The sequence below is a fragment of the Populus alba genome, chromosome 9 (assembly GCF_005239225.2).
Source record: "Populus alba chromosome 9, ASM523922v2, whole genome shotgun sequence".
Taxonomy (NCBI): Eukaryota; Viridiplantae; Streptophyta; class Magnoliopsida; order Malpighiales; family Salicaceae; genus Populus; species Populus alba.
In genome coordinates, this window is record NC_133292.1 from 1051859 (window position 1) to 1073908 (window position 22050).

Sequence of the window (22050 nt, forward strand, 5' to 3'; positions counted from 1 at the left end):
CTTTATGGAAAAGGGGATCTCATGAAGCTCAAACATGATAAAATTGTATTTCTTACTGATGAACGACCAAATTCTAATGAATATATATAACTATCTGTTGAATATTCCAAGGGTGCAGTTGCTGTTCTCAGTTCTCAGCCTGGCCTTTTCTCTCTCTTCTTTACCTATCTCAGGGTGCGAAAAGACGTATGATTATTAAAACTCGAGTATTTAATCTATTGGATAAATTTTACTCTTCAATTTTCATAATCTCAGCCAAACTTTTAAACTGTGTTTATTAAAATTCGAGTATACTTTTGAAAATAATTTATTGGTATAAAATCCACTCCAGATTCCCTGGTCTCAACAAAACCTGGTGCTACATTGTCATTATATTTTGAAATTATGTTATTTTCGTCCGCGGTAAGGTTTCCAGTAATTAATTTGTTGTTAGAAGTGCATCCTTCACATCAACAACTTGGTGTATTTAAAAAATAATAGTAAATATTTTTAAAATTATGTTTAAAAATATGGTTATAATTATTTTTTATTTAAAAATATATTAAAATAATTTTTTTTTTTTTTTAAAAATTATTTTTAAAATCAAAATGTTCTAAATAATCTAAAAACACCAAAATAAAAATATTAATTTAAAAAAAAAATTAAAATTTTTTTAAAATAAAAAAATAAACAGAATTTTATTGAAGGTTTTTAGCACGACAAATCACTAATTTTAGGTGAATGCCTTTGCTAAAAGGATTCAAGATGGGAATTATATAGCTTGGATACTCGGTTCTATATTTATGTTATGTTTATGTTGAATGCTCCATCACTAACTTCGCTTGTTTAGAAGAGAAAATATGTTACCAATTACACTCGCTAATATAATTAAACTGTTCAAGACATTATGTTGAAATTCCTGTGTAAGGATGATATAACTTCGCAATGGATCCATTATCAGTGCCTACAAGTTTTTGTTATATTCCTGACTGGGGTTTCCATCCATTGTTGCAGACCTCCTCCTACAAGATGACAACCAAAATGGGCATATTGTCAAATATTATCTGCTACAACGCACAAGGTAATCTGAACTGGGGCGTTTGCAAAATCAAATTTATTCCATTGTGAGGCTCCACTGCCCCAATGGGGATGTCCACAACGTCTCTGGATAAATCACTATGACAAACAGATGGAAATATTGAAAAGGAGATTTGCCTGCAAAATTTGAATGAAAGAATAATAAACGGTATTAAATTGTTTTTCCCTAGTAACCTTAACAAGAGGATTATTTAGGGGAAAAAACAACAAAGAAAAACAGAAAATTCAAGCCCCTTAAATTGAGAGCACACTGAAGTGATTCTGGAGTCTACCTTACAAACGCTCACAAATCTTTATCATAGCCAAGCTGTGCTTTAGCTGCTGCCTTTTCTGCTTCATCTAAAACGAATGCTTTAAGAGATTCAACATCTCTTGGCCCTGTTCATTTCAGTAAGAGGCATAACCATTGGTTAAAAGCATTTCATCGCACCAACTAACACAAAACTGCCGGTGAAAAAGATGCCAAATGCAACAGAAGCATGGTTATTGATTTCTAATGCTGAAAGATATATAAAGAAGTTGAATTTAACTTCATTGAATCATTCCTGAAAACAATCCATTATCCTATGAATCTAAACACACATAAAATAGTAGAAACAAAATGTCAAGCCTTCCCCTATGTTGAATCTTAAAACAAAATCCAATATTTTGCATTCATGGCTAAACTGACAAATAACCTAATGCTACAAGCATCTTTATATTTAGGGAAGATCCCAATAGATTTCAACAATACCACATACAAATTGCAGATCACAACTATGTCCAGAGCATTGCATCTCCAATATGATATTTTCCACAATAGCAAGCAACCACAACGAGCCACGGCATGCTAAACTGCATACTAAGCTCAGGAAATACACATTCATTATTTGAACAGTTTATACCACCAGCTAAATGCAAAACTATAAACTGTTCTCTAAGTTCCTGCCCATCTGGACCGCAACTATTATTGCTGGCTAAATCAAAGGAGACTTGTTAGTTTTGGGATCATGCATTAAGTCCATTCATTCTTGTTGATCTTCTTTTCATTATCATTTCATTCTCTTTCTTTTCTTAAGCAAGATCTGTCTTTGTTAGATTTAATAGTCTTTTCTTTACTTGGGTTCCTCACCAAAAAGTTAAGTCACCCAAGTAATCAACTTGAGAATACAAATCGCATTATTTTCTTTCCTCTGTTTTTTCTTTACCTTTTCACAAACACTCTTCCATTCACATACTGAGGTCTACCCAAATAAGTGATGAAAATACTTTGAACCAATGTCTATCTTCCAGACAATTACTTTGCAAATTGTGTTTGGATATAGTTCACTAAATATTCCTTCAATAACTTCACATTGAACTCAAACTCATCTATACATATTTCTATCAGCAAGATATCCAACTAACTTTTGAAAAGGCTCATAAGAGTATCATTCATTGTTTAAGTGTCAACATATCAGCTGCCCTCTAGCTTAATGGAACAAATATTGACCCTAAGGCAACACCTCTCTCATCTTTTGCAGTTGCATCATTAAAAATAGGTACCAGAATTTTCCATAACCTGGATCACCCCATTTGAAAAGTGAAAAGCAGTTGCATAACCAGTTGTTGAAACTTCCGTCACAAAATTAGGATGGAGCAAATGAATGCCAGAGAAAATTGTGCAAAAAATTCAAATCATGCCACAAGCAACGAACTCAAAACCACATGCCTTCATAGCTCAAGAAGCGCCCATCACAACTCAAAGAAAACCCAGATGGGAAAATAGATCAAGTAGCTGAAAAACTAAAATTTAGCCATTCGCTGAATATATGCATCTTTACCCTATAACAACAAACCCAGTGAAACAACTCATTTCGTCAACACATTCATAGCAGCAATGCAAGTCAAGTCTATCAGATCATTAAGTAACACATTCAAGCACATCAAGCAAGACCGAAGCACACCAAAAAAATTAGAGTAATTAACGAAAAGTTCCAAAGTCTCATGCTTTACTAAATAAATTCCTCAGAATGAAAAGAAAAGTAATTGAAGCAGTAAAACCTTGATATTTAGCAACTTCTTCTCCATCAAAAAAGAGCTTAAAAGTAGGGTAAGAGTGGATATCAGCTTTAGAACAGACAGATTTGCTGGCGCCGCAGTCAACTTCTCCAACCTCTATTTCATCTTCCCCCTCCATTGCCTTCCCAACCTCTTCCCACAAGGTCCCCAAATTCTTACTGATAATAAATAAATATAAAATTAAAATATAAGTATAGTATTAAGCAGAGGATCAATAAATAAAATCACTTACCAATGCTTACACCATGGAACACAAAATTTGACAAACCATGCCGTGTCTTTCTCCTTCACCTACATACATAATATTATTGTTATTATTTAAATAAAACACATAAACAAACCCAATTTAATTATTAATAATAAAAGAAAGAATTAGAACCACCTTGTCAGAGAATGTTTCAGGAGTTAGGGTTATAACTTCAGCTTGAGAAAGGAAGAGTGAGAGAAATAATGATAATACGATCCAAATCGAAACCGAACGGTTTAGGTTTATCATAATTCTTAATCTTAGCTGATTGATGATGATGATGATGATGATGATTTTCAGCTCCTTGGAATTGTCTTCGTTATCATCACAGTAGTGAAGGAGATCTTATGAGCAGCTGCGCAAGGAGGGAGAGATCTGTTGTTTTCTCTTTTACACCGGTCGGTGACAGACCTTTTTTCTTTTTCAAGAAGGGCCTTATTTATTTCAACCCACAAATACAGGCCCAAAACAATTGTTATCTGCCAGATATGGAAGCAATGAGAATTGACGGGTTGAGTTTTTATGATATCTATATCATATTTATTGTCAATTAAGAGAAAAATTAGATATTTATTATTTATTTGTTTGGGTATTTATATAGATACCATACTATTTATCATTAGATATAAATTAAAATTGTAAAATGCATATATATAATGATAAAATTAGACACACACACACATGTGTGTTTATTGTGTCAATATGATGATATTTATATTTTATATTAAATTAAAAAAATATAAATGTACTATGAATATATATTTATATGATATTATAAAGATTTTTTAGTGTAGCACTAGACACAAATTACTATGAATTGTTATAGTGAAATTATTATTTTTTTTCTTTGATGAAAAAATGGATGTCTTTATTTTGGAAGTAATTTGGTCTTTTTCAATGGCCTATTAGTCATTAAATGGTTTTCAAGGGTATATTCATCTTTTTACTTTTTTTAAGACAATAAAATAACTTATTTACCTTTTAAGGTTAAAAAAATTTAGAATTATTGACCACAAATTTCTCAGTCTTTTCATTATTTAAAGAATAATAAAAAGATACTTTTACCCTTGGCATTAGAAAACAATAGTTCATAAGCCCAGAGGCATGTTTTTCCTTCCATATATGTTTTTTATTTTGTTAATTCAAATTAAGGAGGGCATTTTGATATTTTATGTTGATTAAATAATTTTTAAATTTAAAAAGTTGTTGGCGTGTGCTTTTCATGTGCCAGCACATATGAGGCAGCTGTGCCTTTTAGGTAGCATAGGTGGCGCCAAAACTGCTTTTTTGTTGTATCGTTGAAAACAGTGTCACTTCCTCTTTTTTTAGTGCGATGTGTGATGGAAGCAAATATATTGTTTGTAGTGATTGTTTTTCCATTTTCTTTTCTCTTTTCTCCCTTTAAAAGTACACGTTACCCTTCTTTGTTTTTGATATTTCAGTTTTAGTCCTTATTCTTTTGATTTTTAATTTTCGTTCTTAGCACTTTTATAAAAATCTTGTTTGTTTTCAATTTGTTATCTTTTTTTTTTCAACTAAGCCTTTATTCTTTTGACTTCTAATTTTTTTCTTTACCTTTTTGTTAAAGTTTTATTGGTTTTCAATTGCATTCTATAATCAATTTTTTTGGTGTATTTTTTTTTTCAAAATGGTCATCATTCTTTTGATATATATATTTTTTTCATTTTATTAAAGTTATTTTTTCTTTTTAATTTAACCCTTCAATATAAAATTTTTGGTTGCCCTCTAATTTATTTTTTATTTCAATTTTCACCTTCATTCTTTTAATTATATATATATATATATATATATATATTATTTTAGATCATTTTATGTAATTAATTTTTTTTTTGGTTTTATCCTTCAATGTTTGATTTGTTGAGGATTGGACTTTATAATTATTTTTTATTATTTATGGTGCTTTCAGTTTAATGACCCGAGTCATGGGTTTAAAAAGTTAAAGCAAGTCAACTTTTTTTAGGTCATTTTCTTTTACAATTTCATTGTCTAATATTTTTTTTTTTTTAGAAAAATATTGCCTTTGTAGTTTTCTTCAATTTCTTTTCTATCGAGTTATGTTGGTCTTATGACTCAGGCTATAGGTTTGCAAATTAACTCGAGTTGGATCGTTTTTTATTACATAGATCATATGTCTATCTCAACATCCATGATTCCATCGATAAAAAGTAATTTTAATAAAATTAATGTCTAAATACCAATGAAATAATCCATTAGTAAAATAAAAGTGATTTTTAGAATGGTACCAAACTAGTTGTAGAATATTATTGTCATGGTATACCACTCATTAAATCACAAAAGTTACTGTATTTCCAAAGGACAAATTATATATTACGTTGCTCATTAGTATATCATGTGAATTAAGGCATTTACATCATCAAAAAAACTAAAAGATCTTAGTCATGTATTCTAGATTGTGAGTGTTTTCACTGTGAATTAGAGTAGTGCTTATCGAGGAATTAGTTGGTTATCGTGATAAGTTGTGAGCAATTTGCTTTTTGCTATTTTTTCATAGTGTGCGTGGCATGCGTTGAGTTGCTGGTTGTTTGTTGTCAGAGGCGTTTGGTGGGTTGTCATTTTCTTGATTTATTCAGTATAAAATGGCTGGTAGTTAAATACAAGCCTTACCTATGATGTACTTGGTTGCGTGATTGTTCTTGAGATAGTGTTGGTCTAGTGTAGTTGAATGAGACTTCGGTTGATTTTGCATGAGATGACAATGGTTTTTTTGATGTTTTTTTTTTTCTAGGCAAGTATAAATGTTCACTGTGGTGAGTTTTTTTTTTTTTTTTATAAAATTATTGTTTTTGGATTTTGTTGGATTCAAGGGATTGCAGATAAATTTTATGTCTGTGATTGATGGGGGCAATCATTTTTTTTTTTTTTTATGTACTGGTTTATATAATATTTAATTAATAATTCATTTTATCTCTTGAAGAGTTAGGCAAAGTTTATATAGTTTCACTGGTAATAATTGTTTTGTTTGTTGGGGCATTTTCTAGGGGTCTAGTTATATGGGTTAGATGAGTTTGTTTTATTCTTTGTGGTTTGGGATTTTAAGGTCTTATGTTCACACAAAACGTGTCAGGTAATTTGGTTTTGGTATTTATGGCTTTGGGAAGCATAGCTGGCAAAATATGTGCATGGTTTTCTAAAAGTATTTTTAAGACAATGGAATCAAATGGCAAAAAAGAAAATAGAAGGAACACAAGCAAGGTGATTGAATTCTTTTTCTATGAGAAGGAAAAACATCTCTCTGTTTTAATAAGAGATCAAGAGGGTAAAACAAACATATGTTGCTGCCCAGGATCGAACTGGGGACCTTTAGTGTGTAAGACTAACGTGATAACCACTACACCACAGCAACTTGTGCATGCATGTCTTCAATATTATTTATATTTATAAATATATCTAATCTCCATCATTGACTAAGGTTTCTGGTGGAGCCACACGGGCTCTTGCGGGGGTTTATTGCTAGGCTTCCTATGTGCTGAATTGATTTAATTATGGAAGATTCACATACTTTCAAAAAGATATGTGTATTTCCGGCACTCTATAGCTTATTAATATTAATTTTAAAAAATATATAAAAAAATTAAGAATATAAAAAATATTTTAATAATGTTATTAAATGTGAATTAATTTTTAAATCTCCACTCAACTCTTTATCAAACTCAATATACATGGGTTTGACAACAATAACTCGCACCTGAGTCTGACAACCATGTGAGACCCAAATATGATTGTTAGATCCAAGTAGCTTAGGTATGGTGTGCTTGCCAAACCCAGACGCGAGTTTGCATCATGCGTCCCTAAAATCTGTTCAATTTTTTTTTTATTAATCTCTAATTTTAGTGAAGAAATCATCTATAAAATTGCATAAATTAAGATAGTTAAAAGAACAAGTCTTTCACATATACAATATTTTCTTTTCCTACATCATAATATATCAATTTAAAAGTTCGAAAGTTTTCTCTTATAGTTATATATTTCAAATTTTTGTATATACTAATAGTTATAATGTAGAATAAATTCTCATTGTAACAGACTTTGAGAATTAGATCATGCAATAATATCTTAAATTTTTTTAAAAACATAAACCCTTTAAAAAACTATCCAACACTTGAATGGAAACGTAAAATTAATATTTTCATTTACAATACATATAAAAGAATATGTTAACAACACTTGAATATTTTTTACATTAAAAAAATTAATTTAATCCACATGACAGTACAACACGGGCCAATGGTCTAATTAATAAAAAAAACAAAAAGAGGAGGGGATTTTATTGTACATCTTCTCACAAAATACTATTCATTAAAATAATGTTTTTTTTTCAATCAATGGTTTTTTTTTTTTGGATTTTTTAAATTGATTTGTCTCATTCTTATGAAATAGGTTGTGAGTTTGACAGATTAATTCGATTAACTTAGTTTTTTTTCTTAATATATATATATATATATATATATATATATATATTTTTTTTTTTCTAATCTCATCCTTTATCTACAAAAAAAAAAAAAAACTAAAAAAGGAGGAGATTTTACTATACCCCTTATCAGAAAAATACTATTCATTAAAATAATGCTTTTTTTTTTTTCAATCAGAGTTTTTTTTTTTTGTTAATTTTATCCATGAATTTGCTTTTTATTGTGTTGTCCCACTCTCATGAAACGAGTTTGTGAGTTTTGCAAATTAACTCGGCTGACTTTTTTTTTTTTTTTCTTAATTATTTTTTCTCCCAATCTCATCCTTTAATATTAGGTTGATTGAGAATTAGGCTTCATGATCTGTTTTGGTTTGTTATCTATTAGGTTATTTCGATTTCATAACCCGGTTGAGAATAATACTTAGCAAGTTAAATCAAGTTGACTCAGGTAATTTTTTTTTTTAATTTCATCATTCAATATTGAGTCAGTTGAGAATTGAGCTTTATAATTGATTAGTACTTAAAAGTGCATATTTATCAAGGTTTTATATCATCATTTTGCACTTAAAGTATCAATAATTCATTAACTAAAGCATGTTTTATAATAACAAGTCTAATACTATAAAATGCCCTAATATATGGTAAATGTTCATCTTAAATACAAGCTTATCACATAAATCAAAGGATTGATTGATGAATTCAACTATTGAAATTTGTGAAGATAAAGAGAGGGTGAAACTTAGAAAAGAGATGTTGGTGCAGTCCAAACTAGAACACTGTTTGGTAATTGGGTCATATCTCGAGTTCTAGATGTCCAAATGACCTCAAATTTTTACACAGATTCAGGAAGACATAGGCCTATAACTTTCATGTTTTTATCAAGATCTAAGAAGGCCGTTTTCAATTCCAAATTATAGCAACAACAGAGAAGTCCGAATCTGTTCTGCAGCCCGAACACTGTTCAGTGTTTGACCCATATCTGGAGTTCTAGAAGTCCAAATGACCTCCATTTTTTTTTTCATGGAAAGCTGAGTCAATTTCCTACAACTTTCATGTTTTCCAGTGGATCCAATTCTGATGGTAGCATTTTTGTTTTATTCAAACAAGAAGATAAGGATTTTTACCAAGTCAAAAGTTGGCCACCCACTTAACAATTAGTCATCAAATCAATAATTCTGAATTTTGGCCTATAAAAGGAGGCATTTGCCATGTATTTTGGAGTTTGGTTGTTCAGATCAAGTTCATGCTCTTTATTTCTCTTTTTATATTTTTTTTTTGTAATTCTTAAGTTTTGATTTCATTAATATCTTGTTTATACTTTTCCTTTCCTTTCCTTAGTTAACTTGTATCTTATTTATGTTCTTGTTTTGTTTATTTATGTTTCTCTTCTTCATTATGTTTAGCTAAGTTTATTATGTCAAGATGAAAAGGTTACACTAATGGTGTAAGAATAAGTATGGTGTAAACTCAACATGGACCTTAATGTTTAATATTAACATGTCTTATCTTTTTATCTTACTAATTCTTAATACCTTGCTTGTTAAATGGTTAATCTAGATTTGTTTTGTATAACACTTGGTACAACAAATGCTTGGCACTCTCATAGCCCAACCGTATGGTATTACCTATATTCCTGGTGATTAAGTACTTAAAAGTGATATAATTATCAATTGGTTTTATATCATCATTTTACACTTAAAAAGTATTTTTGAACAGTAATAAAAGAAGCTTTGAAGGAAGATTTGATTTTCCATTTTTATGAACAGGAAGTCCTTAAAAGTATCAATCCTTAACTAAAGCATATGTTTTATAATAACAAGTCTAATCTAATACCCTAATATATGGTGAAATATTCATCTTAAATGCAGGCCTATCACATAAATCAAAAGGATTGATTGATGAATTCAACTATTGAAATTTTTGTGAAGATAAAGAGAGGGTGAAACTTAGAAAAGAGATGTTGGCCTTGCAGTCCCTAAACTGGAATACTGTTCGGTGGAATTGGGTCATATCTTGAGTTCTAGATGTCCAAATGACCTCAAATTTTTACACAGATTCATTAATACATGGAGGCGTACAACTTTCATGCTTTTTCATCAAGATCTAAGAACATTTTCAAGTCCAAATTATAGCAACAACTGGAGAAGTCTGAATATGGATCGTTGACACTGTTCACTGATTTGGCCTATATCTGGAGTTCTAGAAGGTTTCTTCCAAATGACTCTATTTTTTTTTTTTCTGGAAATCTGAGTCATTATTCCTATCCAAGCTGCTTTGCATGTTTTTTGCAGATATTTCGACTTTGCCTACATGGGGGCTGTCCATGTTCATGTATATTTTCCTGTTTTCAAGGGAGTCAGTTCCTTTTGGTTTGTTATTCAAGGAGCTTGTTCCCTTTGCGTTATATTACTTTTTACTTTCTGTACTGCAAGCTTGTCTTGCTATGGTCTATTCAAAGGGAGTCTGTTCCCTTTGCCTGGACTTACTTACAGTTGTTCTGCTGGTTTCCAGCCTGTACCGCAAGCTTATCTTGCAAAACATTTTTGATCTATATACTTCTTACATTTGATCAAAAAAAAAAAAAAAAATTCTGAATTTTGGCCTATAAAAGGAGGCATTTGCCATGTATTTTGGAGCTTGGTTGTTCAGATCAAGTTCATGCTCTTTATTTTCTCTCTTTATATTTTTTTGTAATTTTTAAATTTTGCCTTCATTAATCTCTTGTTTATGCTTTTCATTTCCTTTTCTTTACTTAGTTAACTTGTATTTTCTTTATGTTCTTGTTTTGTTTATTTATGTTTCTCTTCTTCATTATGTTTAGCTAAGCTTATTATGTCTAGCTAAGCTTATTATGTCAAGGTGAAAAGTTTACACTAATGGTGTAAGAATAAATATAGTGTAAACTCAACATGGATCTTAATGTTTAATATTAACATGTTTTATCTTTTTATCTTACTAATTCTTAATACCTTGCTTGTTAAATGGTTAATCTAGATTTGTTTTGTATAACACTTGGTACAACAAATGCTTGACACTCTCATAGCCCAACCATATGGTATTACCTACACCTGGGCTATGAAAGGAACTTGATTTGTTGTTAACATCAGTTAACATCATGAATTCCTGACAATATTTAAAAGTTTGGTGTTATGTAAATAAGATAATTAATATGATCATGTTAATAATTTATAATGAGCTATTAATGACAAATCATCCGATTGGAACCTCCTCCGTGTGTGGTTTCCAAATTGAGTAATAAGAGTTTATACTATACTTGTTTGAAATACCATTGGTGGATCTTCTAACCTTGACATTTGTTTTATCATTGTTTAATCCTTACATTAATATTCCATCTCAAAGTTCTCATTAATTTCTTCATCTTCTTTTATTACTACTACTACTACTACTACTACTACTACTATAATAATAATAATAATAATAATAATAATAATAATAATAATAATAATTATTATTATTATTATTATTATTTACGATCTGTTTATATTATATAATATATCTCTTTGATCTTTTCATAAACTCAGTATATAGGCTGGAAACCTGTGACCTGATCTTTTAGATCATTCTCAGGTACAACAACGCCATGTACTGAGTATTACTATTACTATTACTATTACTATTATTGCTATTATTAATGTTATTGTTGTTGTTGTTGTTGTTGTTGTTGTTGTCTTGTTATTTATAATTTATACAATTAACCTCTCTGTGGTTCGACCCCGGTCTTGCCGGGTTATTTATTACTTCGACACTTCTGCACTTGGGAGAAGACATCAATCTTTTGGTCGTGTCAAGTTTTTGGCGCCGTTGTCGGGGAGGTAAATTCTTGTACAAATTATAATATTTATTTTGTTTTCGCTTTTCTTGTATCTAACTTTGTTTCTTTTTTTTTTGTTTCTTTTTCTTTTATTTTCTTCTTCCTTTTATTATCTTTCTACACGTGCATGAGTGTTTGATCACATACATTAAGTGGTAGACTTTGTAAGGTATCCTCATCATTTTCAGAAAATATGGCCGAAGAAGATAACCAGTCACTTCATAATGAGAATACTGAGAATAACCATATGAGAACACTTAGAGATACATGAATCCCACAAGAATAAGTGCACCCTCATGCATAGTTTTCCCTCCTGATGCATCTCATTTTAATTTTAAGCCAGGCATTATTCAACTTTTACCTTCTTTTCATGGCTTAAACCTAGAAAATCCATACTTGCATTTAAGGGAATTTGAGGAGGTCTGTAATACCTATAATGACTCAAATTGTAGCATGAACACCATTAGATTAAAGCTTTTCCTTTTTCATTAAAAGATAAAGCTAAAACATGGCTACAAAATTTGAGACTTGGATCTATTCGTGCTTGGGATGAAATGCAACAACAATTTTTAAAGAAGTTTTTTCCATCTCACAGAACAAATTCTTTCAAAAGACAAATCATCACTTTCACTCAAAAGCCAGGAGAAACATTTTACCAATGTTGGGATAGGTCTCGAGACTTGCTTAATACTTGCCCACATCATGGTTTTGAAACATGGAGATTGGTTTCACATTTTTATGAAGGGTTTACACCTAGAGATAGGCAAATGGTTGAATTGGTGTGCAATGGAACTTTTGAAGATAAAGACCCTAATGAAGCAATGGAGTACCTAGACTTGCTAGCCGAAAATGCTCAAAATTGGGACACCATAGGTACTTATGAGGCACCAAGTAAAACTCAACCTCATACATATAGTGGAGGTATGCACAACCTTAGGGAAGATCATGACCTCCAAGCCAAGTTTGCATCTTTAGCTAGAAAAATTGAAGCACTTGAATTGAAAAAGAGTGGTCAATTAAAATATGTTCAAGACATTGTGTGTCAAATCTGTGAAACCAATGAATACTCAACAAATGATTGTCCAACTTTGCCTTCTTTTAGGAAATGCCTCCATGAACAAGCCCATGCTTTAAACAGTTTCCAAAGACCCAACCATAACCCATACTCACAAACATATAACAATGGTTAGAGAAATCACCCAAATTTCAGTTGGAAGAGTGATAGCAACAATGCACAAATTTCATAGCCACCGTTTCAAGCACACCATAATTTTTAAAATTCTCATGGATATGCACCTCCTTATGCTCCACCTCCTAGAGGAAATCTTGAGAAAACATTGCATGCATTTGACATCTGCTCTCAGTTTCCAAGAGAAAGGTAAGTTTCCATCTCAACCACAACAAAATCCAAAGGGACAATACAATGCAAATGCAAGTAGTTCCGGAAGCCAACCCATGGATCAAGTCAAATCAGTCATCACTCTTCGTAGTGGTAAGGCTATTGAAAAACCCACTCTTGAACCTTGTGAGAAAGATGATGAGTCAATCTCTGAGGGTAAGGAAGGGGTTGAATCTAAACATTGTGAAGAAAAGACTGATTCTCCGCCAGCACTTCCATTTTCTCATGCCATGACCAAACAAAGGAAAGTCAATCACAATTCTGAAATCTTTGAAATTTTCAAACAGGTAAGGATCAATATACCTTTGTTAGATGCTATTGAACAGGTACCTTCCTATGCTAAATTTTTGAAAGATCTATGCACTATGAAGAGAAAACTAAATGTGAAAAAGAAAGTCTTTTTAGCCGAACAAGTAAGTGCTATTCTTCAGAATAATAATGCTTTGAAATATAAAGACCCTGGTTGTCCTACAATTTCTTGCTTTATTGGAGAACATAAAATTGAAAGAGCCTTACTTGATCTTGGAGCTAATGTGAATTTACTTCCATATTTGGTTTTTTAGAGTCTCAATCTAGGTGAGTTAAAACCAACTTCTGTAACTCTTTTACTTGTTGATAGATCTGTAAAAGTGTCTAGAGGAATAATTGAAGATGTGTTGGTGCAAGTCGATAAATTCATTTATCCTGTGGATTTTATTGTCTTGGACACGCAACCTGTTGAAGCATGTAATTCATTTCCTGTTATTTTAGGACGTCCGTTTCTTGCAACTTCTAATGCATTGATTAATTGTAGGAATGGACTCATGAAGTTATCTTTTGGAAATGTCATAACTTAATTTTTGACCATTTTATTTTTATTATTTTATTTACTGAAAATGATAAAAAAAATTGATGAAAAAATAATAATAATGATGATGAAAGAACAAGTAAAATGAAATAAATGAAGAATGAATTAAAATTTGGGTTAAGGGCAACATGATTGGAAGTTTTTGGGGTTTAATTAAACTTTGCAATTAATCTAATTAAGCTTGGCATTAATTTAATTAATCCAATTAAGGGTTTAATTAGAGAATTGATAAGTTTTGAAACTTAATTGAGCTTGAAATTAATTTAATTAATCCAATCAAGAGTTTAATTGGAGAATTAATAAGTTTTGAGACTTAATTAAGCTTGGAATTAATTTATTTAATCCAATTAAGGGTTTAATTGGAGAATTGATAAGTTTTGAGACTTAATTAAGCTTGGATTTAATTGAATTAATGAAATCAGGGACTTAATTGAAGAAATATTAACGTTTGGGGTCCAAATTGCGAAATTAAAATCCAAGGATTACATTGAAAATGGTGCGCAAATGCAGGGGCCAATTACAGTTTAAACCAAGGGCTTAATTACAAGATTTTTAAAACTACATGGGTCAAAACATAAAATGGCCGGTTTTTATCTCCAAACGACATCGTTTTGAAGACGTTGTTGGCTGTTCATCTTCTCCTTTAAGCCAGTGACTGTTGCCGCAGTAAAGGAGGTCGAACGTTGCAGCAGTAATCATCGTCTGTTGGCTTCAGTTATGGCCGCCTTAATGGTGGTCGACCCTCAGCCTACCCCCGTTACCACCCGTCGAGCCCTATATAAACCGAGCAACACCGAGAGCAGGGGCTGGTTGGAGAGTTAGAGAGAGAGAGGAGGGACGACCGAAACTAGAAGAGAGCAATACAAAGATACCAGCCTAATTTTTAAACCCTTTTTTTAGAACCCCACACCAGAAGCAAACCTTTCCCTCACCAGTACCGACCAAAAACCACGAAACCAGAAACAAGCCGAGAGAGAGAGAGAGACGATGTTCTGAAGATAGAGCATAAACACGAAGAAAAACAAACCGAAATAAATTTATTTTTATTTATTTATTCACTAGCACTAGAGTAGGGAATACAAAATATTGATCTAATTTAATTTTCATAGCTACGAATTTTTACCAACACCAGAGTTGGAATTATTCAAGTTCGAATATTCACTAGCGCCAGAGTCAGGAATATTATAAACAAATCATCATAGCATAAACTAATAAACATTTAGCAATTTAAGACAAAACCAACAATGCAGTCTGGCTTAGGCAGAACATTTAAAGGGTGATAATATCTTCCCTTTTACGTAACCAGTCCCGTACCATAGAATCTCTGCTGACCAATTAGGGTTTCTAGTGACCATAATACTAGGTGGCGACTCCTTAAACGAGACATTTTTTCCTCAAAAGAACCGGATGCCAGAAATCTGTTCTTTTTCCATAATTCGAGAGAATTATTTTTGTGGGCCGCCGCGATGTTGGGTGCGACAGAATGGCGACTCTACTGGGGAATCTTAGGATTAAGCTTTGTCTTTTGTCTTATTATTGTTATTTTGTTTGTTGTGTTTATTTTTTTTTGTTTATTTATTTTTCTTGCATTTACTGCTTTAGCATGCATCCTTGTTTATGTTGTCATGCATCACTTTGGGAGCACACACTTTACAACCTAGGATAAGTGGGGAAGTATCGGTACCCCAATGGCTTTAGCTTGGGTAAGACTCGTGAAACCATCCAACTCTCGCTTGATTATTTACTTGGAAGTGGTTGATATGCCAAACTGATATTACTCAGGGCCTCTATCTTCACACTACTTGTAAGCCTCATATCGACCTTTCATGGACGATCACTGAGCATGCGAGAGACCTTTTGAAACTAGATAATGACCAACCCTTTGATGCACTCAATAATTAGGATCTTTCTAGTAGGTTGTCACCCCGTGAAGGGCAAGTTCGAGAAAAAGAGCTCAGATGGAAGCCCAACATAAAAAAGAGTTGGACAATCTTACGGAAGAAGTCGCAGGGCTTACTAGTCTACTCAAGCAGGCTTTGAGAGATAAATTCGGAAAAGCAACACTTAGAGCTCAGCCTGAAGATATGCATGTAACTCTTTTCGATCCGCAGAATCTGGGGGCAAATAGGGTGTCATCTGAATTTCAACAAGCTATGCATTTCCAGCCAGTATACCCCTCAAGAATTTCGTCTACAATTGATTCTACTGAGAAAGAATCTCAAAAGGGCAAGATGGTGAGAGAAGAGGGTTTGGAAAAATGGACTACCTTAGAAAAGAGGATAAGGGCAGTTGAGGGAAACCATTTGTATGACCTGGTGAAAGCTGTCAATATGTGTTTGGTGCCCAACGTTGTCATTCCCAAAAAGTTTAGAGTGCCAGAATTTGTCAAATATACGAGAACTCAATGCCCTATAACTCATCTCAAAGCATACTGCAACAAAATGACTGAGGTGGTTGATGATGAGAAATTGCTAATTCATTTCTTCCAAGACAGCTTGAGTGACGCTGCCCTCACTTGGTATATGCGGTTGGACAATACCAAGGTTAAAAAATGGAAGGATTTAGTTGATGCCTTCATGAGGCAATATAAGTTCAATATAGACGTGGGCCTTGATCGGTTAAGCTTGCAAGCTATGGAGAAGGACACCAAGGAGTCCATAAGGGACTACGCTAGAAGATGGAGCGAGGTAGCTGCACAAGTTAACCCTCCCATGTTGGAAAAAGAGATGATCGGTTTATTTTCCAACACCTTTAAAGCTCCGTACTTTGAATACTTGGTTAGAAGCTCTGCACAATATTTCACTGACCTGGTCGTTATAGTTGAGAGGATTGAACAAGCCATTGGGTTAGGTAAGATTGCTAACTCGACTGAGAAGAACAATTTCATTGAAGGTGGTTGCCAATACACTTATCGTTCCTATAGCTAATTGCTTCACACCGACTCCCAGAAATCAACTATTTTAAAGATAAAGCTATGGTGATAGTAGGTCAAGAATGGTCTACATGCGACTGCGACTAAGTGTTGAAAAGATGCCCTTGTCGAGGAGAATGAATGATTGAAAGATTTTAAAAATTCCAATGGATGATCACTAAATGTTTAGCCCCTTTTGTGTTATTATGCCAGTATTCATGTTGGCATAAGTTCTTTGTTGTTAAACTTATTTTCCAAAGTTTCAATGAAATAATGAGTTTCTCATTCAATCGTGTTTACGACCAATCATTATTCATCTTCTTAAGAGAGTTTTCTTATAAGAACTCACGAATACACTTTTGAAGCCTCGCGTGATCTCATAGACGCAATTCATCTCTTGTACCAAAATCCATTTCCTTATTGGAGTTTTGAAAAATTGATATGGTATTTTGATTTCAAAAAATAATTTGATGTTCTTTCAAAAATGATATTTTTAACATTCTATTTATAGAATAACAATTGAATCAAACAACTCCATCATTGAGGTGACTAAATTATAAACCAAAAAGAAAAGGAAAAAAGAAAAAAAAAGAAAAAAGAGAAATGAATAAACACCCTTACACTATGACTCTTGAATCGTGTGTTTTTAAATGTACGAATAATGGTACGTAGTGAACTCATTGCTCATAATTCATGAAATGCATCTTTGCAAAGACGAAAACATCATATCAGATGAGGTCAAAGTTTACTGATCTTAACTGCTTGTGCTTGAAATGAGGAAAGGCCATCTTTGTTATTCCTTTCACATTCTGAAATAAGTACATCCCTTGCGATCCCTTTTTGAGCCTAAATAATTTTTCTTTCATGAAAAAATCCTGACTAGGATCACACCCCCCACTGGGGGGCAAGAGAAAACTTCAATGAGAAAAGAGAAAAAGCCGTGAGAAAGCCAAAAAGGCATAAGAGCTCAAGAAACTCAAATGCTAGGGGGCATGCCCAAATCACTAGAAAAAGTGACATCCAAGATAAAGTGAGTATACCCTAGCAAAGCAATAAAAAAGAAGAAGCAATAAATCAAAGAAGTGCGGCAAAATAAAATAGGAATGACATCAAAAGTCAAACTATTGATAGTGATCCTTAGTCTTTGAAACCCTCAAACACTCTTTGAGCCTTATGAATCCTTTTCTTTCATAGCCAAAAACCACAGCCTACGTTATGTGCCTGTAGAAGTCCCTTCTAATCAAGCAAGTAAGCAACCTGGAACAATAAACAATGCTCTTAAAGTGCAAAGAATACTTTTTCATAAGATTTATGACATCAAGAGTAAACTACTCATTATTATTCATGCTGGTAAAAATGAATGTTCAAAAAGAGATAAATTTTTCTCATACAAAACCTCGAGCTTTTTCTTGAGCCCTTTACTTTGAAAGAAAAGGTCATCTCATGACGTATTTTCACCAAAGATCTCATTACCAAACACAAGAGCAAATAACCTCTTTTCCAATAAAGAAAATAACCAAGGAGTTGCAAGATTTCAAAAGCAAATTGTTTTAGATTCACATCGAAATAATTTTTGTTTTTAAAATGCAAGATCAAGATTTTAAGATTCATTCTATACCCATATTCCTCCACTAAAATGAATAAAAAGAGAAATGAGAGAATGGTCTTTTAAAACCATTATTTGTCTGAGTCGCTGGCAAAGTACACTTGGGGGCAATGACCAGTACAAGGGGGCAACATTGTATTTTCTCTTCTAGAAAAAAAGAGGAATATTTCCTATAACAAGACAAGGGGACATTTTGGTTTACGAAAGACAATTTGATCCTTTTAGCAAGTGACACCGAATGTTTTTATCAGTGAAATGAGGGGTAATGAATAAGTCCTCTCAAATTATTTAACGAGTCATAAATCTTCAACAAATAAGTGGGTCGCGATGGGCGCCACAAAGGCTGAGTTATGGGAAGAAATCTGGAAATAGACTTACATGGGCTAACTCAAGTAGGCTAGAAACCAAGCGACAAAGATGACCCAAATCAGAGGTGGCAAGTCCTCATCAGTCAAGCAACGAGAAGACTAAGAAGAAATGGGGGCCTATATTTCAAAACAGGTAAAGATGCATGCATATCATCTAAAATTTGAGACATTGGACAATGAGTTTTTTTTTAATTCCAATGGAATCCATCAAGTGGAAGGCCAACTTGAAATGGCTAAAGATCGAAATTGCTGTTGAATGTTTTTTATTTTTGAGAATTTTTCAACATGGGAAGGCCGCCTATAAGAAATAAGCCATCTGAAAAATCTTCGTGCTTTTCTTCCTCTTCGAGTGCCTTTGAGCACCCGCTTTCCTTTTCAAGTGCCTTTGAGCATTCACCTTCCTTCTCGAGCGCCTTTGAGCCCTCGCTTTCTCCTTCGAGGGCCTTTAAGCACTTGCCTTCCTTTTCGAGTGCCTTTGAGCACTCGCCTTCCTCTTCGAGTGCTTTTGAGCAATCGCTTTCCTCTTCGAGCGCCTTTGAGCACTCATTTTCCTCTTAGAGTGCCTTTGAGCACTCGTTTTCTTCTTGGAGCGCCTTTGAGCCCTCACTTTCTTCTTCGAGTGCTTTTGAGCACTCGCTTTACCCTTCAAGTGCCTTTGAGCACTCTCTTTCCCCTTCAAGTGTCTTTGAGCACTCGCTTTCCCCTTCAAGTGCCTTTGAGCACTAGTGCTTTTGAGCGCTCGCTTTCTCCTTCAAGTGCCTTTGAGCACTCGTTTTCCCCTTCAAGTGCCTTTAAGCACTAGTGCCTTTGAGCACTTGCCTTCCTCTTTGAGTGCCTTTGAGTACTCGCCTTCCTCTTTTAATGCCTTTGAGCACTCGCTTTCCCTTTCAAGTGCCTTTGAGCACTCGCCTTCCCCTTTGAGTGCCTTTGAGCACTCGCTTTTCTCCTCGAGTGCCTTTGAGCACTCGCTTTCTTCTTGGAGCGCCTTTGAGCACTCATTTTCTTCTCGAAGTGCCTTTGAGCACTCGCTTTCCTTTTCGAGCGCCTTTGAGCACTCGCTTTCATCTTGGAGTGCCTTTGAGCCCTCGCTTTCCTCTTCGAGCGCCTTTGAGCCCTCACTTTCCTTTTGGAGCGCCTTTGAGCACTCGCTTTCTTCTTGGAGCGCCTTTCAGCCCTCCCTTTCCTCTTTGAGTGCCTTTGAGCACTCGCTTTTTTTTTCGAGTGCCTTTGAGCCCTCACATTCTTTTGAGTGCGCCTTCGAGCCCTCATTTTCTTTTTTTCTTTTACTTGGGTAGGTCACCCATTACAATGAGACCACTTCTAAAAAAAAAAAGAAACAAAGAAAAAAAACCAAAAAAGTGGATCGTCTTTCAAATGACTTGTTTCTTGATTTCTACATCTCTTTGTAAAGGTCGTGTGTCAATCTACTGTTTTCAAAGTTTTCAAAAAAAAAAAAAACAAAAAATGTGGGTCGTCTTCCAAATGACTTGTTTCTTGATTTCTACATCTCTTTGTAAAGGTCGTGTGTCAATCTACTGTTTTCAAAGTTTTCAAAAAAAAAAAAAAGATTCTTTCTCTATCTACTTTTCTTTATAAATTTACTACACAAAGCTAATTTTCTTTTATCTTTTCATAGTAAATATTATAAAGAGGGGGCAACTGTCATAACTCACTTTTTGACCATTTTATTTTTTTATTATTTTATTTACTGAAAAGGATAAAAAAATTGATGAAAAAAATAATAATGATGATGATGAAAAAACAAGTAAAATGAAATAAATGAAGAATGAATTAAAATTTGGGTTAAGGGCAACATGATTGGAAGTTTTTGGGGTTTAATTAAACTTTGGAATTAATCTAATTAAGCTTGGAATTAATTTAATTAATCCAATTAAGGGTTTAATTGGAGAATTGATAAGTTTTGAGACTTAATTGAGCTTGAAATTAATTTAATTAATCCAATCAAGAGTTTAATTGGAGAATTAATAAGTTTTGAGACTTAATTAAGCTTGGAATTAATTAATTTAATCCAATTAAGGGTTTAATTGGAGAATTGATAAGTTTTGAGACTTAATTAAGCTTGAAATTAATTTAATTAATCCAATTAAGGGTTTAATTGGAGAATTGATAAGTTTTGAGACTTAATTGAACTTGGATTTAATTGAATTAATGAAATCAAGGACTTAATTGAAGAAATATTAACGTTTGGGGTCCAAATTGCGAAATTAAAATCCAAGGATTACATTGAAAATGGCGCGTAAATGCAAGGCCCAATTACAGTTTAAACCAAGGGCTTAATTACAAGATTTTTAAAACTACATGGGTCAAAACATAAAATGACCGGTTTTTATCTCCAAACGACGTCGTTTTGAAGACGTTGTTGGCTGTTCATCTTCTCCTTTAAGCCAGTGACCGTTGCCGCAGTAAAGGAGGCGGAACGTTGCAGCAGTAATCGTCGTTCGTTGGCTTCAGTTATGGCCGCCTTAATGGTGGTCGACCCTCAGCCTACCGCCCGTTACCACCCGTCGAGCCCTATATAAACCGAGCAACACCGAGAGCAGGAGCTGGTTGGAGAGTTAGAGAGAGATAGGAGGGACGAACGAAACTAGAAGAGAGCAATACAAAGATACCAGCCTGATTTTTAAACACTTGTTTTAGAACACCACACCAGAAGCAAACCTTTCCCTCACCAACACTGGCCAAAAACCACGAAACCAGAAACAAGCCGAGAGAGAGAGTGAGAGACGGTGTTCTGAAAACATAGCATAAAGACGAAGAAAAACAAACCAAAATAAAGACATAGAAAAGGAATACAACAGGGAACACAAGCAGAAGGAAGTAAGAGGAAACTCAAAGCAGAAACGTCGCCTTAGCCATCTCACGCAAACTCTCTGCAAACGGACGAGGCAAGTCTTCTGCTCTGTTTTTGTTTTCCCCGTATTTCATTAATTCATCTTCACCGCCTGTCTTGATTTTAAAACTAAAGGCCCGACACGCGTGATTTGGATCACTCGTGCCTCATGTGGCCTAGCCGGGCTTCTGCCCATGTGGGCTGAGCTGGGCCCAGCCCAAAAAAAATAAAAAAATAAAAAAATAGAAAACAAAAAAAATAAAAAAATACAAAAAAATAAAAAATGTGTATGCATGTATAAAAATAATGTAAATTTATTGGTTTATTCACTAATGCCAGAGTCAGGAATAAAAATACTGGTTTAAATTTATATTATTTTTATTCGTTGTATTTTTATTTTATTTAGCTAGAAAAATAAAAAA

General features: G+C 33.2%; 1 protein-coding gene and 1 non-coding gene across 3 annotated transcripts; both read right to left on the minus strand.

The window, feature by feature from the left end:
* Positions 1-808: 808 nt before the first annotated feature.
* Positions 809-3775, minus strand: LOC118034619 (protein disulfide-isomerase 5-1). Of its 2 annotated transcripts, none has more exons than XM_035039959.2 (5): positions 3500-3775; positions 3350-3408; positions 3100-3275; positions 1350-1455; positions 809-1001 (listed from the first exon to the last, which is right to left on the minus strand). In XM_035039959.2, the coding sequence occupies exons 1-4, from the start codon at positions 3611-3613 to the stop codon at positions 1361-1363; spliced, it is 444 nt and encodes a 147-aa protein (XP_034895850.1). In that variant the 5' UTR covers positions 3614-3775; the 3' UTR covers positions 809-1001; positions 1350-1360. The 2 variants fall into 2 exon arrangements, with proteins under 2 accessions (XP_034895850.1, XP_034895849.1); XM_035039958.2 differs by having other exon boundaries at positions 809-1194; positions 3500-3774.
* A 2901-nt stretch (positions 3776-6676) lies between these two features.
* On the minus strand, positions 6677-6749 carry TRNAV-UAC (transfer RNA valine (anticodon UAC)). The gene has a single exon. It is a non-coding gene; the product is annotated as a tRNA-Val (tRNA).
* Positions 6750-22050: the final 15301 nt, after the last annotated feature.